The 27,350-nt window shown below is 38.9% G+C and overlaps 1 protein-coding gene across 2 annotated transcripts in view; it reads right to left on the bottom strand.

Moving 5' to 3' along the window:
• Positions 1-3,370: 3,370 nt before the first annotated feature.
• LOC126380066 (arf-GAP with Rho-GAP domain, ANK repeat and PH domain-containing protein 2) overlaps positions 3,371-27,350 on the bottom strand; it is a 60,528-nt gene continuing 36,548 nt past the window's right edge. The window contains exons 4-12 of one of the 2 annotated variants that reach the window (XM_050029259.1): positions 18,862-18,980; positions 17,889-18,012; positions 16,665-16,877; positions 15,166-15,380; positions 12,683-12,919; positions 11,927-12,141; positions 11,432-11,576; positions 10,920-11,044; positions 3,371-10,279 (exon numbers count right to left, since the gene is read on the bottom strand). In XM_050029259.1, the coding sequence (XP_049885216.1) occupies positions 10,147-10,279; positions 10,920-11,044; positions 11,432-11,576; positions 11,927-12,141; positions 12,683-12,919; positions 15,166-15,380; positions 16,665-16,877; positions 17,889-18,012; positions 18,862-18,980 (1,526 nt within the window). In that variant the 3' untranslated portion in view covers positions 3,371-10,146. The remainder of the gene's footprint in view (positions 10,280-10,919; positions 11,045-11,431; positions 11,577-11,926; positions 12,142-12,682; positions 12,920-15,165; positions 15,381-16,664; positions 16,878-17,888; positions 18,013-18,861; positions 18,981-27,350) is intronic. The other variant, XM_050029260.1, reaches the window with a different exon arrangement.

Raw genomic sequence — 27,350 nt, 5'->3', positions numbered from 1 at the left:
TCAATTAAGAATTGAATTGAGATTAATGAAACCTCGAAATGATAATTTCTATTGATTTTAGTTGATTTTGTATGGAAATACTGAGGAATGACGTCATCAAAATACGGTACCTATTTATTGTTACGCACTCAGAACACCGAAAGTCAATATTATCCATTTTGTAAATTATGCAAAAATATCGTAGAATACTTTTTCATTTATCAAATACTAGTTAAAACTTATATAATATGACGCCTACTTATTTAAAATTAATTTATTCATGCGCGTACTTTACAATGTTCGAAATACATCCGTTTTCCTTTTTTTTTTGGAATAGTTTTGTGAAAATTATAAAATGATGTCATTGTCTTGTTTTTGTGTGTGGCGTCCTTTTATAATAAACTATTTCTATTCTAAATAACGGTACGGTCACGAGTACTAATATATATACACTTTGATACCATGTAACATTAACTTTTTTGACAAATTAAACCGTAAGGCTCATTAATTTTCAAATATCGTAGTGCGACTGGGTTCTAAAGTGGGTACATGTTATTTCTCATGACTATACTCCGGCAAAAACAGTCATACAGAATCAGAATCATTTATTCAACGTAATTATCATGGATAAACTTGTTGAAGCTCAATGTAACATTTTTGAATTTACGTCATTTCGCAAGGTGTTATGGCTGAGGAGAAGAAATGACAAGAAACTGCAACAGCAACACATCTTTTAAATCAATGAGGGTACATTACAAGTTATTTAATAACTAGAGGAACACATACCTTTTACTACTACTGGTATTAAATTAAACTAATAATTAAACGTATCTAAGTTGAATTTATATTTTGTCTGGATTATACCTATAATGCATAGTCATGTAGTAGTAGTATCTTAACTAAGACTATCTATATAATATTATACGTTGAATGTCTCTCTTGTCGCGTAGGTCTGCTGGAAGTAATCTCTTTGTTTAGTGATAAGCTTACCTGTTCTATCTATTTTCTTTGTATGTTTCATGTGTCTGTTTTATTGTGTACAAATAAATAAATTAAATATGACCAAACCGAACAAACTAAGTCATGTCTTTACTCCTAGGAGTAAACCCCACCGCCCCACCGCACTGGGCCCGCGTGATGGTTTAAGGCCCGATCTCCCTATCCATCCATAGGGAAGGCCCGTGCCCCAGCAGTGGGGACGTTAATGGGCTGATGATGATCTTTGACCTAGGAAACTTACATCTATAGTTGGAGCGCCGCGCCGCGCCGGAGTCTGCCGACGTCGTTCGATATCAAGGACACGATTGCTATACGATTGCCGCATTTAAGAAAGTGTCGCCAGTGTAAAAGATGCCTATTCAATCTTGTCATAAAGGAGCTCAAGTTATAAGTTGCAGGGAACACCGATAGCTAAAATGCTTTAGGTTACCCTTCTTTGCCCCTTACGCATTATAAACGATGAGCCGATTTTTGGGTATCTTAACCAAGAATTCAGAGATATTAGAAAAAGAAAATGGCCGCCAACCTGACGTCAGACCAGCGAGTGTAATCGTTATATAAGCGGACCCTGTGAGAAACGTGACAGAGAAAGATGATAACAATGCATTAAAAGATACGATACATTGACGGAAAGCGCCGGTTCGAACCTCGACACTGGACATGCGCCACAGTTGGCTCGACCTTTATAAAAGGCCATACGGCTTCACTGCCTATTACGTTGGTCTAACAAAAAGCACGGTGAGGTGTTACAGTCATGAGCAATATAATGTACCCACTTTAGGACTCTGTCGCACTAACATATTTGACATTTAGTGAAACTTACAGTTCAATTTGTCAAAAAACTTAATGTGGCATGGTACCAAAGTGTATACATATTAATGCTCATGACCGTAATTAGATTATCTTGAGATGGATGATGAATTCGAAGCGCTCTCAATAAAATGCCGCTCATACCCTCTTGAAATCTATACCTGACCTACAGGTACATACTCGAATGAAACTTATGTGAATCATAGCGTGCCCGGGGTATTCAATCGCCGTAAAGTTATAGAGTTGATAGTTCCATGCGTCTAAACGCCTTATTGTTAGTCATGTGTGATATATTCAATGTCTAAATCCTTTCTCCACATTCCACAAGACTTACGCCAACTCCTCTATTACTTATTTACGAATCTTGGTACGGTCACGAGCATTAATATGTATACACTTTGGTACCATGTCACATTAACTTTTTTGACAACTTGGACTGTAAGTCTCACTAAATGTCAAATATGTTAGTGCGACAGAGTCCTAAAGTGGGTACATTATATTGCTCATGACTGTACGCCAAGTTTATAAACTCGCAGGAAAAAATAATACATACGTAAACACACGCCTATTTCCCATCAGTTTAAAAAGAAACTACGGAATCCTATTTGCTTCGATCCTGTCATTTTTGTCTCCGTTTCATACACAAGCACCGCTACAAACATTTGTGATGGAAAATGTTTCTAAAAACATTATAATGATTTTCGAACCGCTTTTTTAGTTCATAGATATATTACTTATTGAAGAATACTTATCTATGTTTGATTAGTTCCATAGTGGTTTACATACGAACCATTTAGCTAGTGTGTGCGTTCACACATGCCTCCCCACAGAGTGCCGGCACTCACCACACACCGCAGTCATGGTGCCGGCACTCATTCGCACTCCGCAAACAGAGTGCCGGCACTCACCCTATTTATCTCCTCCTCAGTCAGCTGCTTGTGTTTAGGCGGCTCATGCTCCTCCATGGTTACCGCTTATCCTCGATCTACTAATAATTACTAGAACCCAATCCACGCTACACAAAACCGTCCCGCTTAATTACCGCCGCAGACATTTAAATTCATTAAATTGAAAGGGCGACCAGAAAAAAAGTCACCCGACCGAGGCGGAGGTAAAAAACAACTGGTACACATTACGGTGACATTTCCAGAGGTTTATTAAAAGAAGGAGAAAGTAAGGCAAATTAGAGCAATATGGTTTATTAATGTTAAAAGTAATTTTGTTCGGATGCGGCGGGGCGGTCACGCTACGGGCGCCGGCACCGCCCGGCACGGATCGATCCTATACTTTAAAATGTAATATAATCAGCTGTGTGCTAGTCGCCCGCGTACCGACATTGCATGCCAACCGCTTCACTTACATCCATCGCTATAATACTTATAATACATTACAAATACTTACCCCGACTACCCACGTTCTAAGCACCTCGTAAGCATCGAAAATAAATTAATTTTCGTTTAAATAATTAATCAGTTAACGTTGAAACAATTCGCAGAGCACAATTATTGTCTGCAATATCGCTGCGTTCTAATGTTATAGCAAAACACATTTAAAATAAAATAAAGACAAAAAAAAACAAATACAAATTTTAAATAAATGTATTTATTGAATGGTACTACAGCTACAGAGTATATTCGAAATAGAAAATTGTTTATTACATGTCAATATATGCGAAATACGCTAACAGCAGTACATAATTAATTAGGAATGTAAATTACATGAAATGTACGTAAATCTGGTTAACTACATATCCTGAGACTATTTACTATGATTGTCCTATTTATGTTTTCCATGATTATATTTATTATTTAGTCAAAACATTTATAAAGTAAACATATCTTTTTTGATTGATTTGAGTTGATCTACATTTAATTTTGTTGTATTAAAATGAATAAAAAATTTCACTATGAATATAAAAGATTAAATTGTAAAAATCTTTAATGTTAAAATCATTATCCGTATTTCTCCGGTGAAAAGATCTTTTAATTCAATTATGGAAATTACATTTTCCAATTTCCCGACAGGGTAAAGGGTATAGCGAGGTAAGGAAGACGAAATGGCCCCCACGGCCCATGACGGAATTATCATTTGTACTGGTATTGGCACTCTAAAAGAATACGAAATGTAAGGTCGTTGACCCCTGACCTTGACCTGTCTTTGAGATATTCGAGAAAGTTCGTACGCGCGCCGAGTTTTTTCAATTTTTTTTTTCCGAAAAACTATAAAAGCTAGAAGGATGGAACCAATTGCGTATAATTAGGGATACTTTGAAAAATATTCTGTATTTTTTTCAGAGTTCTGGTGAAATGACAACTGTGCAAAATAATTAAACAAAATATAGATATATTTTTTTAGTACTGTTCTGTTATGTTTACCGCGCCAAAAAAAATATATAATACTCTTTGATTTATATACTTACACCACACAAAAACTGATCAAAATCAAAGAGGCGCTTCTTGAGTAATTATGAATTTACTTAGTGTGCGTACGGCTGGTAGGAACTAATTAAAGAGGTCGTTTTTAGATTAATTATTATAATTACATGTTAAACATAATTTCAATCATCATCATCACTATTTTCATTTATTACAACATTGATTGCATCATTTGAAAATATTTTCGACAGAATTTCAGCAGGACGTAAAATGCGAGATAGATATCTCTCATGAGCTAAATAATATAATTATTACACTTGCGACATGTGAAAATCGACTTGCGAAAATCGTATTCTGGGCAAAAGATGGCCTAAATGGGGCCAATTTATGGTACGGAAAATGATGCCACTATTATGAAGAAAGTGTTACAGGATGCTAAACTTAAAACTCTATTACGTCGAAATCGTGGCCCACCAAAATCAACTATAAACCCGTTCGTAGTACAGATTGTAAACGGTTTGCATAAATGGGTTTTCTTTTGCCCAGAATATGATTTTCGAAAGTCGATTTTCATATGTCGCAAGTGTAATAATTATATTATTTAGCTCATGAGAGATATCTATCTCGCATTTTACGTCCTGCTGAAATTCTGTCGAAAATATTTTCAAATGATGCAATCAATGTTGTAATAAATGAAAATAGTGATGATGATGATTGAAATTATGTTTAACATGTAATTATAATAATTAATCTAAAAACGACCTCTTTAATTAGTTCCTACCAGCCGTACGCACACTAAGTAAATTCATAATTACTCAAGAAGCGCCTCTTTGATTTTGATCAGTTTTTGTGTGGTGTAAGTATATAAATCAAAGAGTATTATATATTTTTTTTGGCGCGGTAAACATAACAGAACAGTACTAAAAAAATATATCTATATTTTGTTTAATTATTTTGCACAGTTGTCATTTCACCAGAACTCTGAAAAAAATACAGAATATTTTTCAAAGTATCCCTAATTATACGCAATTGGTTCCATCCTTCTAGCTTTTATAGTTTTTCGGAAAAAAAAAATTGAAAAAACTCGGCGCGCGTACGAACTTTCTCGAATATCTCAAAGACAGGTCAAGGTCAGGGGTCAACGACCTTACATTTCGTATTCTTTTAGAGTGCCAATACCAGTACAAATGATAATTCCGTCATGGGCCATGGGGGCCATTTCGTCTTCCTTACCTCGCTATACCCTTTATATACAGTACGTACTAGAACCACTTTGTACACTTAAAACTACATATCATTACATTGGCATGCATCCTTTCCAAGCTGCCGCTAATGACACCCGGATATAGAAATCATATTATTTGTTTACTATATTAATATAGGTACTATACACAAACATATTATTCCCACATAAAATCTTTTTTTACATTGACTTACCCAGTGAGGAATACAAGAGAACTTTCTAGAACATATTTCGCTTTCTTACATCCCCAATTAAGCAGTTTCCATTTAGTCAAATCAGTTACTTTTTACCAAACGTCAAAACAAGTAATTGCTATGGAATTTGTATACACCGTGACGTCAAAGCAAAACGTGATAAAATACCGTACGTATTGTTGCGTTTTTCTTATTTAAAATTAGTAAATAAATTGAATACAAAAAAGAAAATGCTTTCTATTAGTTTTAGACTTGTAGTAATGTAGTAAATTAGCATTTCATAATTTGTTTTTGACCTAGAGAACTACCCAATTGTACAATACACTTCAATATGTACTAGCCACGGCGCCTTGTCCATAGAAAGTTCTCCCTTTTAAGCTAGACACACACAGAGCTGGGGAGTACAGGCCCCGCTGTACGCGGGATTTTATGTTTGCACTTTCATAGCTTGCCCTGCTTTCCCGTCTGTGAGCACCAAGCGTTATTTCCATCACTTTCTGCGCGCAATAAATTATTTCACTTCACCTTTTCTTTTGGCGACAAAAAACGCTTAATTATTATCCTAAATTATGTGTAAATTCGCGACGACCATGTCGCGAGATACACCCTGTGTTACACGACCATAAACTTCTTGTTTACTATGTTGTGCTATTTTTGTGCAAAGGAACTCATTGTACAGTCTCTTCTAAAAATATATAAACGTCAGCAAATATCCATTAAAATGCACCCATGTATGTTGATGTGATTTTTGTAATCATAACCGGATAAATATTTATAAATCTTTGCTGACATATAAATCCTTTTAAATGTGACCGTATTTACGTGCCAATCGCGTGATTGAAACATTAGCACCGATTCAGACTTATCTCATTTTAATTAATATTTTTTTACACTATATTATACAGTCAGCGTCAAAAACTCACCTCCGTAACGAAGATACAAAAAGAATTCCAATAGTATAATTTCAATAGATAAAATACGAGAGCGTCATTTTATAGACGAAAATTAATTACTTTTATGGACAAAGCAAACATTTCCTAAATGTAATAAAATCTTAAGGTCAGGTATAGGTCACCCATAAAAATTTTCAGGTCCCATTTATGAATTATGTCACATGAGAAATATTTTTGTCGATGAATGTACCTTGAAAGATCATAAAATATGAGCGTCTGCTTTTGCGCATTAGAAATACTTACATAAAACTCTATTTATACTATATCAAAGCATATAGTTGTTGTATACTATTGGTTAAAAGCAATAATTCAATTTATCTCTCCAATCCTGACCTGGATACAAAAAGAAATAATTACATCTACGTAAACGTATCCTTAACACTATCTGACGAAACACTTGTGACTATAATAATTATAATTACACCTTATTTGGTATGTTGGTACTCCGTTGGTAATGGTAAATTCATTATATTCCGTCGTCTTTATTGTGTAAACCATGAAAGCGCCTTTTTAAAAAACACATTCTGATGATTTAACAAGACCACGATTTTTTTATTTAATTTCTATCTGGACAAAAATGTTTTCTTTTTAATTGAAATTAAAATCTTTTTTAATTTAAATCACATTCGGAAAGGCACTTGCAGGTAGTTTGCACTATAACACGACGACTGTAATATACTCTGTCATATGATAATATTTACACATTTTTAAAAATAATATTTGTAATTTTGTATCTTGTAGAAGGCTCGCACAGCGCAAATCACGTATTTTGTTTATATTTGCAATTTGATTTATATTAATTCATTCAAAACGCACAAGAAACAATGGAAGATCGAGCTATGTAAATGCATGCATACTATCTACATGGCTGTTGTTGTATATAGTAAGACAACTTGAACTCAAGTAATGGACAGTGATGTCGATTCTGACATTTTTAATTTTATTTTCACCACTACCTGTCACTTTTGAATCCATCAAAAAGGAAAGGGTCGAATGATTGAGATATGTCTGCTTATTTTTTCAAACAAGGCCCCGATTCCAGCCACCTCCTAATTTTAGTTTAAGATATACCCGTAATTTTATTATCCGCCGAAAACGAAAGGGACGGATGATTGACAACTGTTCATTTTAAAATGTAAAAATAACCCGGCCGAATAAAATAGGCATCTCGATCATATGCAATCCGTTTGACGTGTGCTGTAAACTTAATTCTGTCGGGTTATTGGGCAATATAAAATTTTGGAAGGGTTTTTTAAATTTTTGTCTAAATTGACGTGTGTTCCATAAATTGTATGCCTGTCGATTTTTCGTCCCTCCCCTTTTGGGCAGATAAATATATTATGACAAGGATAACTTAAAATAAACTTAAGTGGTTGCCTTTGAATTTAAGAAATTAAAATTTGATACATTTTCCTGTTGACAATTTTCTACATATTTCCTTTCCGGCTGGTTTAAATTGAATTGAATGATGATAGCCCGCGAATAGACAATCATTGTTGTCCTATTCGATTTTTGTCTTTTGGCTTGGCCTAGTTGCAATATAGCAATGGCCTAAAGGCCTAAGCAACGAAACAAGGCCGAAAAAAAAAACAAAAAATGTAATGGCAACAATCAATTGTCAATTTTGTGACTACGATAATGAAGGACTTTCCAGGTTACGTTCCCCAAAAACAATATAGATGGAGTTGTTCAGATTTAACGTGATAACCACCTATTTTCTCATTACTCGAGGTACATAATTATACAAAAATATAATCTAATGGCAGAGACATACAGGGTGTTAGTGACATCGTAACGAATACTCAGGGGGATAATTCAGACCATGATTCTGAGTTAATATCAGGTGGAATTTTTCGTCGCAAAATTCATGTTGTTTTTTTAGTTTTTTTAAATTATTTTCAATTCTATACTTTTGCGATGGAAAATTTCACTTGATATTAACTCAGAATAATAAGCTGAATCATCCCCCTCAGTATTCGTTACGATGTCACTTACACCCCGCACAAGTACATACAGTAGCCATACAAGTAGGTATGGGTGTTAGTGACAACGTAACGAATACTAAGGGGGATGGTTCAGACCATGATTCTGAGTTGATATCAAGTGGAATTTTCAGTCTGAATATTCATGAAATTTTTTGTGTTTTTTTTAATTATTTTCAGTTCCATACTTTTGCGACGGAAAATCCCACTTGATACCATATCAGAATCATGGCCTCAATCACCCCTCAAAGTTTTCGTTACGATGTCACTAACACCCTGTATAAAAATAATTGTTGCTTGATATTTGGATCACATTATGTATAGAATTAGGTTGCTACCTATGTAGCTTCTCTTTATTATGATCAGAATACAATTTATATTCAAAAATAAAGATAAAAGATGAATATGTCTGTTACCCATGAAATTAGAAGGTTAAACCAAGACAAAACTGTACAGCGCCATCTAAAGTTTTTCTGGGAACGTCTCTCATTAATTCCAGCTTAGATAATGACGGGTAGTAGTGGTAGATAAAATGAAAACGAATGCTTGTCGGAATCAACGCCAAATAGGGTAATTGTTCAGTTCATAATTGCTCGAGCAGCAATCAATGATAAACAACGACAGAAAACCGTCAAACTAAAAATCCTTTTGGTCATATAAATGTTCAAATGGCAGAAAAGATCTGAAACTAAGCAATGTCTTGAGGAGTTCGCGTGACTTATTTCATACTTGATTTGTCGCCAGCATAGCAAGTACTGCTACCACTTACAGTGTAAACATTGCGATAGCAGTACATCTACAAGCATAGTGAAAAGAAAACATTCGGGCTATCTCCATATATACAGCTTGTTTCGCTAACACACGTGTCTTATTCATTAGTAGCATAGACTAAAGTTGATCGTCATATTGACGCGTAATTAAAAAACCACACCAAGAATAGAATAGAAATGTTTTATTGTGACCATGTGTTCGTACAAATTGTGGTGTTGTGAAAATACAGAAGTAAGTATTATAGTATCAACATGGACCCGGTAAGGGCACTGCAACTGGTAGAGAGGACAACATACTTAATCATTAGTCAGTGATACAATTTATATTTATCATACTATATTTTAACAATGTTATTGCACTTATATTTTAAGTATTATTTTATATGTTTACTATGATTTAGTTTAAATTCCAGTTGGACTCGCGCACGATGGGTTCTGTACCGTTATGTATGTGAGAAAAATCTGCTTTTTTTACGGGAGATAGGCAATCATTTGACCTAAATCCCACCTGATGGTAAGTGACTTATTTCCAACCTGACACACTTCTCTTGGTTCCTCCATATTGATCAGATATTTGGTAACTGCTTCATCGCCTATTATGCAAAACTTACAAGCACCAAGCGGATATTTACTAAAAGAATATACGGTCGAATTGAGAACCTCCTACTTTTTTTAAGTCGGTAAAAAACAAAAGACTCCAGGACATTTTTGCGGTGACACATTGGAGAATGGCGGTCTATTTTGTTCTATAACACTAGAAACAAATAACAGGTGTTCGAATGAAGATAGCCCGGTTTTCTATACACTACGCGCCGTACCTTAGATGTGCCAGGTATTAAAGCTAAGTGATGACGAGCCGCGGCGTGGGCAGGATGGTCGCGTGCTCGGCGAAGGTCATGGCGGCGGTCCACTTGAGCTGGTCCTCCGTCACCGCGCCCGCGATCGTGGCCCCGAACCACGGGCGATCCTTGCTCCTGCAATCGCGATGTATACTACTATAATCATTGATATACAAAAGTGAATTGATGTTCGTTAAACACGCTAAAACTAAAGAACGGCTGAAGTTCAGCTGAATCGATGAAAATACTAAAAACGACAATTTTATTACATTTTAAATATTTAAAGGCTTTTAAAGGTTAAAAACGTGATTTTTTTATTTAGTCATAACTTTTTACTGACAGCGGTTTGGTATTTATTACTCAGTATTTAATGGTCCATTTCGGTAAATAGGTCTTGTTAGTAGTGGATAATTGGACCAAGTCCCATACAATGGTCAATGTCCTTTTATGAGCTTAGAACTTTTTTGTCTAGGACGCATCGTTTTTAATAAATTAACGAAAAATACAATACTAGACCTAACCAAAAATCCCCCGCCGGCTCGCCCCCTAGGCGTGGGGACTTTTATAGTATGTTACCTCCCTAACACTTAACACCCTGAACACATTCCTGACGAAATATCTCGCGCACTCTACAACAAATATTTTGAGCCATTTGTTCACCGAACATGCGTCTATATTGCAGGGTATTGTTAACTAAATTCACATCCGAATGTAACTTTGAAAATGCGCTTAAGAAGTTTACCCTAGGGCGACGATAATGGTGTGTTGTACAAACCTCTTCGGCTTATTGTTTCGCGGTATAAAGGTGATCGCCCACCGCGACTGCGGGTTCCGTCGCGGCTCGTGGCCCACGTACCAGAGAATGTCCTTTATGTGCCACTCCTCAATCTTTTGGGAACCCTGAAAGCATAAAGTATAATTTTATTACAATTTTAAATCAATAAAGGATACTAAACCTATGTTCACATGGCTATACGAAGCGTGCGCGAAGATTTACGAATGTACCGCTGCTGCATCGCATTGAGTCGTCTAGGTCAAAGATATTGTTTTTCCTGTTGTAAGAAAAATTATGAAATTTTGATTACTAAATAAAGACTGATTTAAAACTAACGAAAACCATTTACTTATTTATGAATTTTAATAAAAAAATAATAAGCATGATATTTTATCATGTTTTCTATGACGTCACAGTGTGCTTTACATAAAAAGTAACTGATTTAGGAACTAGTATTTTGCGTCGCAGGGCGTTTACACTGCAAAAATCATGTATTAACTATTTCAACTGACCTGTTTGTCCTTGAAGCAGGAGAGCTTCGCGTTCTGGAACTCAAACATATGCAATTTGAACGCCCGGGCCCCCTCGGTGGCCAGCCTCAGCTCGCCGCACACCATTGACGTCGCTCCGCGGACGCCCTCCATCTCGTGCAGCAATCTGGTTACATTATATGTAATACATTATTGCACATCATCATCATTGTAATGACCTCTGTGGTCCAGTTAAGTGTTGGGCTCCCGATAAGGAGGTCCCGGATCCGGATCCCGGTGGGGACATACCTCAAAAAATAACTTTATGATCCTTAGTTTGTTTAGGACATTACAGGCTGATCGTCCAACAGTAAGATGATGCGTGCTTCGGGAGGCACGTTAAGCCGTTGGTCCCGGCTATTACTTACAAATGTAAGTACGTAGTCGTTACATGACTCATGTCAGGGGCCTATGGCGACTCAGTAATAACCCTGACACCAGGGACAACCCACACGATAGAAGAAGAAGAAGACTGACCTGTTCTCCCGGATAAGCAAGTAATTGTCCTTGCGGTCGTCGTCGTCCCAGTATCCCCACCGCAGCACTACATCCAACACCACCTCATCCAGGTGCACCACTCGCCGCATCGCCCCCCCGCACACCACCTCTTCCAGCATCAGCTGGTGCGACTCCATGCTGGCTTTCTCGCACAGTTCTATGCACACGTCCGCGCTTGTCTTGCTTGGTGTTAACTGCCGGAGAACAGAAACTCTCAACTCCCAACACAATGTATCTAAGAAAACCTAGTGGACTAAAAAGGCCAAATCGAAGCAATTTATCTGAAAAGCCATATTGCAATTGGATATTTGCGCATACAAAAATAAGTGCGCAATGTCGACAATTGCGAAAAGTGCGAAGACCGCTCTTCTGGTTTACTGAGTTGCGATCTCAAACGGGGAGTGGGCTTTGGAGGTAGTTTGAGACCCAAGACAAAACTTAGGATAGCTTTATCATCATTATTTAAGAGTAATAAACAATCATAAACCATTGAAAATCATTACTTAGGTTTTGAGCATCGACTACAGGGTGCAGGGTACAGGGTGTTAGTGACATCTAATTAAAAAAAATACACAAAAAATACATGAATTTTGCGACAGAAAATTCCACTTGATATTAACCCAGAATCATGGTCTGAATCATCCCCCTCAGTATTCGTTACGATGTCACTAACACCCTGTATAGCCTGCCCTTGTGTGTGACGGCTCGAAAATAATGTGTAAATAAAATAGTCACCGCGATCTGATGGCAGGTGTTCCGGTCGTGGATGTAGACCCAGGCGCGCAGGTCGCCGGCGGGCATGGGCGCTGTGGGCGCAGAATTACTGAGCACCCTCACAAGGATCTTCCTGACGGCTGCCTCGCGCCTGCGCTCCGCCTCGGTCGGCTCCCATACCGACTCGAAGCTGGCTATCAGCTCGCGCACCACGTACACCTCCTTCGATGACCACGCCGTCTGAAGAGTGTTGCTCGTCTGAAGACAAAACAAGGATTGTTTAGGAGTTTCATTCCGTCGTCTTCGCCATCGTCTTATGACCAAGTCTCCATAATATATTCAGTCACTCACACATCACAAAATCTTAGAAACTACAAATGCTAGTAGTCTCAAATTTTGCACGGGGGATTCTTAGGATGTAGGAGTTCAAAATGCGACAATTTACTAAGGACACCATCCTTGTATCAGCTTTTACTACATGCCAGGGAAGATAAGCAGCCGAACGTATTCTGAATTTTTTTCGCTTCCATTCTAGCAAAGAAGCAAACATAAACTTATTTCTTTTTTAGCTCAATAGTTTTGAGGTGTCGAAGCGGAAGTGAACTGGAGCTATTGAACTAAAATAGAAATAAGATTCGGCCACCAGTGTCGCATAATAGCGTAATAATAGATAGGTAGGTATTAGACGCCATCAACATTCACTAACAATGATATTTCACTACACCTCTTAAAACGTAGCATGATTGGAATGACAACATCAACGTCTGCACGACAACCTTAAAAACAAAAGATATGTCTCTATCGCACTATCAGTATACAGCTTAGTAGGAAAGAGACAAAAGATATGTAATAGGGTAGTTTCCAACTAGTCAAATCAGTTACGTCAAAACACGAAACTACTATGGAATTTGTATAAAAAGCAACCTGTGACGTCGTAGAAAACGTGATAAAATTTCGCTCTTATTTTAACATTTTTCTGTATTAAAATTCAAAAATAAGTTAAATAGATTAAAGAAAACGTTTTTTTTTGCCATCTTTACATCTGTCTTTATTTAGTAATCAGAATTTCATAATTTGCCTTTGACCTAGGAAGCTACCCAATTCTAATCATGCTAGGTTTTAAGAGGTATACTGGACCAAATACCTAAACTATCACTTATAAACATGGCTTAAGGAGTAACGATAAACACAACAGCGGGAAATTAACGCAACGTATTAATAGAAGATTAATAATGTCATACAACTAGGGTTAATGGACATGTATTAGAACATAGGGCATCATTTATAAATAAATAAATAAAAAGTGTTTATTTCTTGTTTTAAGCAACAAGTTATGAGGCAACCCTAGGAAGCAAGGTTAATGCTTAGGTTGGGGAATATCATTTCCCTAGCGTTATCCCGTTTTTCACAGGGTCCGCTTACTTAACCAGAAGCTCACGCCGGACACTTCATACAAACAACCTCGTTTTACACAGACACTACACATTGACGTTATCGTACACGCGCATCTGTGTGTGTGACCTCTGACGCCATACGATTGAAGTCTAAACTATGTTCGAGGGGGGTGAGGTAAACCTAGCTCAGACGCTGGTGGGGAGAGTAGAGTTGCCGTTCTATACGTAGTGTTATTCCTTATTCCATGCCTAAAGACTTGAAAGGTCCGGTTTTTTATAGAAGCGACTGCTTGTCTGACCTTCCAACCCGCGAAAGGAAACCCAGCGAAATAGAGATCAGGTCACATACCTCCGAAACGCATTTCTCAGGAATGTGGGTTTCATAGGGATGTGTTCTTTCACCACTGAGCACGTGATAATCGTATAAGATCCAAACATGGATTCGAAAACAAATCCGAAAATCATTGATTTGGGCCTCTGCTGGAGTACAACGGCTTCGGGTTATGAGAAAATAGGGCGTTAACAAAATCCTTTTTTTAAAAAAGAACTTCTTCGACCTTGCGCCGAGGTTTTTCTTGCGGCTTCTTTTCCCCGGCTGTACAGGTTGTGAGAAGCTGCAGTAGTTTTAGACGGATGAGACGTTCGTTATGTAAAAATTGACGATTCAAAGTGTAACTACGTTACCTACAGAATAAAAATATTTTCGAATTTGAAGTCGTTTTCGTAAGCTTTAGAATAGAACAAGAAAATTGAGACCAAAAGTTTTACCTAAATTGAAACTAGCTTGTCTTTTGCGAGGTTTTAGTAATAAAAATCAAATCCGAATGCCGTGCAAACCGTATCCGGCGACGGCGACTCCTAAATATCTATCCTGGACTGGTGAAACCGAACTTGGGCTTGAGGATACGGTCACACGGCACATAATAAAGCTGGCCTGACGAATTGAGTGTGTAGTTATAGGAGGGTTTCGGTCGAGTCTTGCGTATTTGGCGCTTTGCGCTTACGGGATTTTATGTGACGACGACGTAATAGTTTTTTCCACAACACAACACAACACAACACAGGGCACATTTAACAGAAAGCTGCAAAAATCCAAAGAGATGTACTGACTTGTTCTTCGTCTGTGGTTCTTACCAGGGCCGCGGGCATGATGGTGGGAGCCCACACCGAGGCGAGGTTCTCTGCGCCCATCTTGTTGGCGTGCGCCATGCTGGCAATGAAGTGCAGGTGCGCGAACAACTTGCGCGATGTGTTTCGCGCGACCAGGGGCAGTGACGTCATTATACGCCGGAACTCCGCGTGGCGCGCCGTCTCGTCCTGGATCACTGGAAGATTGACAAATAAAGCTTAGAACATCAACATCACGCCTTTTTCCCACCTATGACTAAGGAATTTCATTTTTTCGATATAGATTAGAAAGGAGATAGTTACTGAAAACAGTCACATACCTAAGTCGTAATAATAATATGTGTCGTTGACCGTCGAAGTATTACCTAACGACTATATCCCAATTGGGGTAGTTAGGGGTACATCCATCGCAAGATGAACTAAATACCCAAGCTTTTCTGCTACGCTTTTTGTTTCTGTTGTGTTTTGTAGTATGTAAATATTATGTATAACACAAGCACAATACGTACTTAATATGCCACGTAGTTGATATAGCGGGCGTATTTAAATCCGAATATCTCCCACCTTATTTTGTAAACTAACTTAGTTTGTAAGTTTTTGCTACTAACCCTATGGATCTCACGTTGTCCGAATGAACAATTTTTGAATTGGGCCGTAACCCTGTGTTTTGTAATATCATACTAACAAATTGTGTTGTTATTTTCTAGGTTCAATCCTCACCATTGGACTATCCACCGATTATTTTAACCTAACCGATCAAAATTATATTTTAATGTTAAGTATTTTCTCGTGAACCTTGTCGTTGGCAGAATCATCGTTTCTGAACGATGCAGCCACAAACAAAGAAAATAGAATAGAATAGAATTGGGCCGTGTACTAGGTTCAAGATACAATATGAAATTCTGATAACTAAATAAAGACAAATCTAAAACTAACGAAAAACGTTTTCTTTTTTCTATTTAACTTATTTACGAGTTTCAATCAAGAAAAACGTAACAATAAGTCGGACATTTTATCACGTTTTTCTATGACGTTTCAGTGAGCTTTTTCATACAAATTCCATAGTAATTTCGTGTTTTGACGTTTAGTACAAAGTAACGGATTTGACTAGTTGGAAACTAGCCTATTTGAATTTAACTGTGTTAGGGAAAATTAGTAATAAAAGATTTGTAGTTAGTGTGTAATAATTAGTTAGGATTTGGCGGGAAGAAGAGAGGAATGGCGATTACTCCACCGACAAGAGCGCAGCTCTTATATAAAGAGAGAGAGAGATTGAAAATTGTAATGTATGTAACTTCTCTCTTCTTATCGTGTCGATGGCAAACTAAATAGTGTCGGCCCAAAACTTGGCTACAAGTATGGCGCTATCTGCAGCGCTAATCAGATCCTCCTACGTGCAGGTGTTTGGGCACGCAGGACACGATGTAAGATGTTCCATCGTTTGGGGAACAGTGCCGCATTTGCACTTGTATGTAACTTACTGAGAGCATTGACGAGCGCGTGGTGCTCGTGCTGCGGCAGCAGCGGCTCGGGCAGGTCGCGGAAGAAGCGCTTGAGCACGCCGGCGACATCGTGCTCGGAGTGTTGCCCCGGCGCTAGCTGCACCGACCACGCGTCGCGCCGGAACCGCCCGAGCAGCTCAGATAGAACCGAGCTACTGCCCGCGCGCCGGTAGATGCCCTCCGTCAGGCTGCCTGCGACAACCAAGAAAAACATGTAAAAACAATGTCTCTCAGTTCATCATACACTCGTATAACTATAATAATAATAAATTTATTTCCAAAAAATAACTGTTACAATGAAGTTTACAATGGTTGTACTTAAAATACAAGGATGTGATTCGCTGTCCCCTAAACTAGGTAAAAACCTGTATCTTAGGGGTCAGTGAGTCTGGCAAAGCGTTGGAGTAATGTACAGACCAGAGTTATGTTAATCCATATGCGTAGTGGAAAACAGTAAATACAAAATGAAATTCAAGTTGAATTTGAATTGAGAAGTAGGTAGACATAACGTAAGCTTTCGACTTTGCAGGGTTTACAGGGCGTTATTGACATCGTAACGAAAACTTCGAGGGTGATATGAATTGATATCAAGAGGAATTTTTCGTCTCAAGTATGGAACTGAAAACAATAAAAAACACTAAACATACATAGGTATACATAAACTCACGCCTATTTTCCACCGGGATATGCAGAGACTATGGAATTCCATTTGCTTCGATCCTGACACACTTCTCTTGCAAAAAAACACAAAAAATTGCATGACTTCCACTTGATATCAAGTCAGAATAAAGGTCTGAATCATCCCTCTCAGTATTTGTAACCCGTAAGGCTACCTGTACGTACTTGTATGGGGTGTGAGCAACATTATATCGAATAATGAGGGGAATGTTTGAGCTCATTATTCTGAGTTTAGTAGAATGTTCCATTGCAAAATTATACAATTGAAAATATTAAAAAAAAAAAAACAAAAATATCATGATTTTTGCGACGGAAAATTCCATTTGATATTAACTCAGAATCATCCGCTGCTGTAATGGTTGACACACCCGTCCCAGCGTGGCAAGAGTTGCGGGTTCAAATCCCGTCCGAGTCAGCCTTTTTCAATCTAACACGTGTCAATGTAATTATACTGACTAATTTCTTCCAATTTTGAAAATAGGCGTGAGTTAGTGAATCTAATTTCTTCATGTTGGGTCATGTTACCGTGTGCGTATATGAAGCTGAGACACTTGTCGACGATAGCGGGCACGTCCTCCTTGGTCAGCTGCTGGTGGTGGATGTGAGCGCCGTTGTTCTGCGCCGCCAGCTTCACCATGTACCGCCACCCCTGGAACCCACGCATCCAGTCAAGACTGACTTTCTTTGACGTAATATCATAGAAACTATACAGGGTGTCAGTGACATCGTAACGAAAACTTTGAGGGATGATTCAGACCATGATTCTGAGTTAATATCAAGTGGAATTTTCCGTCGCAAAAGTATAGACAACTGAAAATTTTAAAATATACTAAAATTTTTTATGGCTTTTCCGACACGAAATTTCATTTGATATCGACCCAGAATCATGGTCTGCATCATCTCACTCTTGTCTTTCTCTTGTCTTAGGGTGGTATGAATAAATTAATCTCAACTGAGTCCTGGGGGGTTCATCATCATCATCATCAGCCCATTAACGTCCCCACTGCAGTGGCACGGGCCTTCCTTATGGATGGATAGGGAGATCGGGCCTTAAACCATCACGCGGGCCCAGTGCGGATTGATGGATATTAACTACTGCTAATGCAGCCGGGACCAACGGCTTAACGTGCCTTCCGAAGCACGGAGGAGCTCGAGATGAGAACGTTTTTTTTGTGGTCACCCATCCTATGACCGGCCTTTGCGAAAGTTGCTTTACTTCAACAATCGCAAACCGAGCGCGTTAACCGCTGCGCCACCGAGCTTGTCGAGCCTGGGGGGTTAAGAAGGCCAAATCGAAGCAATTTATCTAAATATTACCATTTGACATTTATTTGCATTGCGCATTTACTTTTATATGCGCAAACGTAAAATTGCAATATTGCTTTTTAGATGAATTGCTCCGATGTGGAGTTTTTAACCCCTCTGAATACTTTGTTGTTACGAGAGACAGTTTTAGTAGGTCGGCTAGGCTTTTATGGTGGCTTAGTAATTATTATACCTTGAGCTCTCTCTCGTGAGGGAAGCGGAGGTAGAGGGTGGCGCGTGGGCAGTCAAGCAGCAGGTTGTTGCCCTCCACCCCGCAAGCCTGCTTGTTTTCTTCATCCGGCTCCTGCGTCACTGCAACAGAAATAAGGCATATTCAAAATGCATACGATTTTTTTCTACCAATTTTGACAACCGAATTTCACACCTAACACCTCAGGACCGTGATACCGACCGCGCCGGCGTGGTCGACGATTTCTCTCATTCATCGCGTATCGCTATCGTCATACTAGTGAGCCAAGGTTCGCCTATTTGGCAACATCAAGCCTGTTGTCTTCAATTTTGTACCGGGTGAGACCCCTCAGCGCACCTCATTTGCAAGTAGTAAATACCTTATGCGGCATTATTTTTACTTACTACTTATTTTTTGGAGTTCTTCTATCGTGTGGGTTCTGAGGAGACTTTCTAACCTCATCAACACTGGTGTCAGCGTTATTATTGAGCCGCCAATGGCCCCTGACATGGCTCGTGTAACGATTACTCACTTACATGAGTAAGTAGTAACCGGGACCTCAGGTGATCAGCCTCGAATGTCCTAATCAAACTGGGGATCACAAAGATGATTTTTGTGATATGTCCCCAACGTGATTCGAACCCGGGATCGTAAGCTCATCGCTCAACCACTGGACCACATAGGCTGTTTCGATCGATGTTTTTGATGAGAAGTATTGTTGAGAAAACCTACGCTTCACCATTCAGAAATCTTAAGAAAGTCAACATTACCAGCTAACGCATAGAATGGCCCCGATTCCTGCAGACACCTCCTAATTTTATTTTAAGTTACATCTGTCATTTTCTTATCCGACGAAAAGGAAAGGGACGGATGATTGACAGCTCTTAATTTTAGGAAGAATGGACTAACCCGGGCGAAACAAAAAGGCATCTCGCTGGTATGCAAACCGTTTGACGTGTCCACTTAATTCTGTCGGGTTATTAGCTAATATAATTTTTTTATAGGGTTGATTCTTGTGCTTAAAACTGACGTGTGTTCCGTAAATTTTATGCTTGTCGATTACCCGTCCTTTCCTTTTCAGCGGATAAGAAAATGAGAGATACAACTTAAAATAAATTTAGATGGTGTGTACAGGAATTAGCACCATTATCTATCCTAAATAAGTAGCAGAAAGATTGTTGCGTGAAGTTAGGTAGTGTCGTGAACCCTGGATGGCGGGGGTAAATCAATAAAGCTCGCATACAGGCTGTAAGTACACGGCTGCAGCGGGTGCAGGGGCGCGCGGGTGGGTCCGTGTGGCGTAACTAGGTAACCGAAGGGGGGGGTCAAGTAAGCACCTTGGCAACTCAGACAAAGAGATAGGTATACTTCTTACGGGAAAATGATTCTTTTTCTGTAGAATTTGTATGGAATCGGTATCGATATGGAATCGAGGAGCTCGGTGGCGCAGCGGTAAACGCGCTCGGTCTGCGATTGTTGAAGTTAAGCAACTTTCGCAAAGGCCGGTCATAGGATGGGTGACCACAAAAAAAACGTTCTCATCTCGAGCTCCTCCGTGCTTCGGAAGGCATGTTAAGCCGTTGGTCCCGGCTGCATTAGCAGTCGTTAATAACCACCAATCCGCACTGGGCCCGCGTGGTGGTTAAAGGCCCGATCTCCCTATCCATCCATAGGGAAGGCCCGTGCCCCAGCAGTGGGGACGTTAATAGGCTGGTGATGATGATGACAAGTACAAAGCCTCCATCAATAAAATTGGCCAAACCGTCGAATCTCATTGTTATTGAAGTCATAATTGTGTGCCTTGCTCGTTGAGTGAGTAGTGCCTATAACGCTTCGCACAATACCACGTCATGCAACTCATTCGTCAACTACATACCTCGTTCATTTTTATAGTAGAAAATAAGAAATATTGTAATTCGTACGCTTTTGTCAAACATAATATAATAAAATATTGTTAAGTTTCTCATGTGAGTGAATTGTAAAATTCTTATGAGAATGCATTTTCTTAAACCTGATAATGAAAATTCATTTTCTTTTATGTTATGTAATAATCACAATTCTTAAACAGTTTCTCTTGCTGATAACGTTTTATTTTGTAACATAACATAAACAGCTTATACACGTCCCACTGCTGGGCACAGGCCTCCCCTCAGCCACTGGAGGTAGTATGGAGCATATTCTTTATTTTTTATTTAAAAAAAATATATGTTCATTAGGGATATAAGCCACGAATTAAGCTTACGACTATGAATACACGCTATCCCGATTGGACTAGTCAGTACAAGCATCGCAAGATGATTTAAGTACCCGCGCCTCACCGAGCTGTATGTTACACCAACGTTATAGATGCTGATCCGTATCGCCGTCTATAATGGCCGAGGCAACTGTGTTAGTGAAAATTGCACTTAAATTAATAACTCATTAGTGCAAGTCCGGAACCGGAGATCGAACCGGCGGCGCTCCCCCGTTGAGAAGCAAGGCCGTGTATTCTTCTTCTTTGCGAGTCGATGGCGATCGAAGCCAAATTTTTGCTGACCAATAATTGGCCACGCTTACGGCATTGTCAGTGGCTTCGTACAGGTCTTCAATAGTGCAGGTGTATTTATGTAATGTTATGTTTGAAAAAAAGAGTTGAAATTCGGAATACGTACGGTCACGAGTACATAAACTGCCTATATAGGTCCCACTGCTGGGCACAGGCCTCCCCTCAATCAACCGGAGGGGGTATGGAGCATACTCCACCACGCTGCTCCACTGCGGGTTGGTGGAGCGAGTACTAATATGTATATGTCGTGGCCATATCGTAAAATTGATCATTTCATGATGTGTTCGACCATCAACTTAAGTTGACCATATCTTTGAAGCGTCAACGTTCAATGATATTTCAATCAACGTTTGGCCATATCGTTAATGTAGGCGGTGTCCATGCTATGTGGTGTAATAAAAATGCCAATAGTCGATTAATTTCTTAGGTTCAAAATTATGTACCTATTCGATATGGAAAATTGTACAATTACATTGATTCATCGATTATAATATCAATCAAGTTTTAAATATAATCGACACCAGCGCCACTATCGGTGGATAATGTTACTAATTTTACGATATAATGAAGTAATCATGCATTTAGTTGCTCATATCGTTAAACGTTTTGTGTTCCTTGATCTGGCCAAACTACATCATGATGTGGCCAACGAATGATATTCTATTTCATGAAATATGACCGTTTCATGAAATGATCAATTTTACGATCTGGCCACGACATATACACTTTGGAACCATGTCACATTATCTTTTTTGGCAAAATAAACCGTAAGTCTCATTAAATGTCAAATATGATAGTGCGACAGGGTTCTAAAGCGAGTACATGATATTGCTCATGACTGTACACTAGAAACTGGGAACTGTCTAAATTTAAGATCACTTAATAGTTGCGACACGTGATGGGAGAAATAGGCAGTTTTATCCTCCGTGGTCCAGTGGCTTGAGCGTTGGACTCACGCTCCGGAGGTCCCAAGTTCAAATCCCGGTGAGGACATATCACAAAAGTGGCTTTGTGATCCTAGTTTGTTTAGTACATTACAGGCTGATCACCTGACTGTCCGAAAGTAAGATGATCCGTGCTTCGGAAGGCACGCTAAGCCGTTGGTCCCGGCTACTATTTACCGATGTAAGTAAGTAGTCGTTTCATGAGTCATGTCAGGAGCCTTTGGCGACTCAAGCATAACCCTAACACCAGGGTTGATGGGGTTGGTAATCCACCTCACAACCCACATGATAGAAATAGAATCCTCATTATTTTCCACTAGGCTCTGAATACAAAGGAAATATAATTCCATTGTACAGTATGATCAAATAATTGCATTTCCCGGGAAACGCTCCCGGCTATATAACAGCCCGTCGGGGCCCAGTGGGCCGGGACTATGTACCACCCTTATAATCCACTATCTACTACACGGACGCACCGACTAGTGATGCGAAAGAGTGACTCACCGAATGACTGATGTGAGTCAGTACTATAACACCAATATTAACCTGCAATTTACTTTACTAGCTGCTACTATTATGACTATAGTAAGTATCTTTTCTACCAACTTCCGATGCAATGGAGAATTGGCTACTTGTCATTTTCGGATAAGTGTTTTAAAAATTACAGACACTTATTTTATACCACTAAAAATATTTTATTTTCCCAAAAAAGCTTTACATAATAAAAAAAAATTTTCTTCAATTATTTTAAATTTCGCGCGAAAACGTCACGCTACTACGTCACATTTCAACGAACCAAGAAACTGTCAAACAGTACAACATGAAACCTGACGGAAAGTTTTTGTTTATTTAGTGAAATGTGACGTCACACAAAGCTCAATCATGGCCGTCCGTGTTTGGGTTCTTGCAATACACAGACAAAAAAGGTTTTCTTATTTTGTAAAAAAATATGAAAAATGTTTTTAATAAAAAACTATTGGATAATTATCGTCAAATGATAAACTACCATATCCGACATAATTCATATTTTATTGTTAAAACTGTCAAGTAGCCAATTGGAGGCATTAAGTTGGGGTCATTGTCACGACCTCCGTGGTCCAGTGGTTGAGCGTTGGGCTCACGAACCGGAGGTCCCCGGTTCGATTCCGGGTGGGAACATATCACAAAAAATACTTTGTGGTCCCTAGTTTGATTATGACATTACTGGCTGATCACCTGATTGTCCGAAAGTAAGATGATCCGTGCTTCGGAAGGCACATTAAGCCGTTGGTCCCGGTTACTACTTACTGATATAAGTATGTAGTCGTTACATGAGCCATGTCAGGGGCCTTTGACGGCTCAATAATAACCCTTACACCAGGATTGATGACGTTGGTACTCCACCTCACAACCCACACGATAGAAGAAGATTGTCACGGTACGCAATGATATAATATGACTTTAAAAACCACATTACATTGCATCGGAAGTTGAAAGAAAAGATACTGTCTTGATATCCTTGACTCACTGACCCAATATCACTCGTCCCAACACTAGAGAAAATCTCCTAGTAAATACTCGAGGTGAATCAATTAAATAAACTGTGCGCAACAAGTGAAGTCCAGTGTGAATTCAATGTACAGCGTAATACGATGCTGGGTTAGTTAGACGTACGTGTACGGCGATCACAAACGATGTAACATCAATTAGACTGCATGGATGCAACAGGAAACGGGCCCGGGCTGCAGCGAGCTGTTACTATGGTAACAGTCGCCATGCCAACAACCGGAACATTCGCTATTGATCATCGGTTCTATGTACACTGTGGGTGTTGACAGCTAGGTAAAATGTACCTGGATTAAACCCGGGCTTTGTGTACTAGAGGTAAACTGTGAGGTCACGATTCGGAGGTTTCGGGTTCGAATCCCGGTGGGGATATATCACAAAAAATATATTGTGATCCCTAGTTTGGTTAGGACATTATAGGCTGATCACCAGAGATGATCCGTGCTTCGGAAGGCACATTAAGCCGTTGGTCCTGGTTACTACTTACTGATGCAAGTTAGTAGACGTTACATGAGCCATGTCAGGGGCCTTTGGCGGCTCAATAGTGACCCTGACACCAAGGTTAATGGGGTTGGTAATCCACCTCACAGCCCACACGATAGAAGAAGAATGGCTTTCGAGGTGTTTGTCAGTAAAAATAAATGAAGTTCATCCATGCGATATCCGAACATGCCGTGGCGTGAGGATAATCTGTAATGCTACTCGTGTTTAGAGCTAATAATACGACGACGAGGACGAGGGTCTCACGACCGCGTGCAATTTGCATAGCATACACACCTCATAAACAGGCCCTTGGGGACCCACTTTTGGGGGCCCCACCTGGGGGCCCTACTTTTAAGCCGCGTTTCCACTTGGCAACATTTGGCGCGCGACACATTGCACAACATGTAGAAAATGAGCGCGGAAAATGTTTAACAACGTTGTCTGTCTACGCATCTCATACACGTTCGTCGTCGACAACAATACAATACAATAGAAATACACTTTATTGAACCAAAATAAAAAAGAATAATTACAAAAAGACCTTACTAAGCACATGGCAAATGGCGGCCTTATCGCTTAAAGCGATTTCTTCCAGACAACCATAAGGCGAGGAAAACTGTAAAAATTGAAAGATTGCGGGTATAACTATAAGTACAACTTACCAATAAAAACATGCAAATAAATATACAACATACATACAAATATATAATTATATACCTAACCTATATACCTATGTAAGTAACGATGCTCTTTAAACAAACAACGAGCCGCGTGACATGTTGCGCTTCAGCTGGCAACGTCGCGCGCTGTTGTGCAACGTTGCCGTGCATGTTGAGCGTTACGTGTTGCGCGTTAATTGTTGCCTAGTGGATACGAGGCTTTAGGCACACCCCGGACACTTCATACAGGCGAATACATGTGTGTACATTTATACAGGTGAATACTGAGGGGGATGATTCACACCTCATTTTTCACAGACACTACACATTGACGTTAGCTGTATCTACTGTGTGGTAAATCAATGGTACTAGGTTAAAGATAAATTATGAAATTCTGATTACTAAATGAAGACAGATCTAAAACTAACGAAAATCTTTTTAATTTTTCTATTTAACTTATTTATGAATTTTAAACGTAATAATCAGTACGACATTTTATCACGTTTTTCTATGACGTCACAGTGTGCTTTTTCATACCACAGTAATTTCGTGTTTTGACGTTTAGTAAAAAGTAACTGATTTGATTAGTTGGAAACTAGCCTATTCCAATATCATTGTGAAAATACCCCACTGTGACAAGGAGCAGCTGTTATATCAAACAAATGGAGAGCCAAGAAACAAAAGCTATTTTTGTTGTGTTCACTATAAATATTCAAAACACAAATTGTTTTGCCAACATTTCATACCAACATATGAATTGTAGAGTTCTGGGGTATAATCTAACATAATATTATTCTCTACATAATATTATTATGTACTCTTCTTCTATCGTGTGGGTTGTGAGGTGGAGTACCAACCTCATCAACCCTGGTACCATGGTAATAATTTATGTACCATCTCTGTTAAAGAAAAAAATATTTTTATTTATTTCATTTTTATAATCTAATCTGACCTGTAATGTGTGGTACGGTCTATTTTTTAAGTGGAACCTTGTTTGGCTCCTGTACTATAAAGGGTGTTTGTGACGTTGTATCGAATACTGAGGGGGACGATTCAGACCATGTTTCTGAGCTGGGGGGTTAAAAAGTCAATCGAAGCAATTCATCTAAGAAAGCAATATTGCTATTTGACATTTTGCGCATATAAAAGTAAGTAAAGCAATGCACACAAATGTCAAATAGCAATATTGCTTTCTTCGATGTGGCCATTTCAACCCCCCTGATATCAAGTGGAATTTTCTGTGGAAAAATTCATGCAAATTTTAGTGTTTTTTTACGGAAAATTCCACTTGATATCAACTCAGAATCATGGTCTGAATTATCCCTCAAAATTGTCGTTACGTTGTCACTAACACTGTATAAGTGTTAATTATGTTTTCAATAAACGTAAGAAATATTAAGTAAAATTTAAAAAAAAAATTATAATTACAATTAACAATTAGCGTGGCGGAGTAAGCTCCATAACCCCTCCGGTTGATTGAAGGGAGGCCTGTGCCCTACAGCAGTGTGACTTATATAGGATGTTTTTGTTATATCTTAAGCTTAAGTACAGCCTCATTAGCAATGAAGTTGAAGAAATATTTACCCTCCTAATGGGACGAGGACCCGAATCGTGTATTCCGAGTGCGGCCCTCAAAGACTGCATAGTTAAGGCTCAGATACTCCGAACTAGGAAGTGAATGAATCAAGCACACGTGCATTAAACTATCGCATTAAGATGTATAAAACATAACATATATACATACATACATAGCGGTAAAACAAGTAACCCTTCTTTTTGCTTCATTGTAAAATATATTTTTTGGTGGATTGCACCGTAGGGATGTAGACAACCTTACGGACACGAGTCCGCGTCCACGTGTGACCACGAGGTCACACCAGGTTGTCACACCAGTATGACAAACAGGATTTTTTTTCTTGTTTGTCACACCGCTAACAATACAACACCTTTTATCCTGACTTGTCATTATAAGTAGTGCTGTGTTTATCGGCGTATAAATTAAAATTGATTTTATTTACCCACTCCACTTATTATTATCGACCCACTACGGTCGATTAATTCTTTCAAACATTTTTCCTCTCAGACGACGCCTTGAGCCGAGGTTCGCGCCCAATTGGGCACCCTCAGGTCTGTTGTCTTAAATGTTGTACCGGATTAGAGCCTTCAGCGCTCCCCATTTGTCCGGCTAAGTAGTTAATGCGATAATATAACTTATTGTCAAAACAAAAAAAAACTGGTAATTATGTAAAAATCCATTAGATCGCCAGTAATAGAAGATAGGAATAAACAAAAAGAATGCGCTATTAAACATAATTA

Source organism: Pectinophora gossypiella, chromosome Z (assembly GCF_024362695.1).
Source record: "Pectinophora gossypiella chromosome Z, ilPecGoss1.1, whole genome shotgun sequence".
NCBI classification, from domain to species: domain Eukaryota; kingdom Metazoa; phylum Arthropoda; class Insecta; order Lepidoptera; family Gelechiidae; genus Pectinophora; species Pectinophora gossypiella.
The sequence above is the reverse complement of the archived record's forward strand: the minus strand, read 5'-3'. Positions and strand labels throughout refer to the sequence as shown.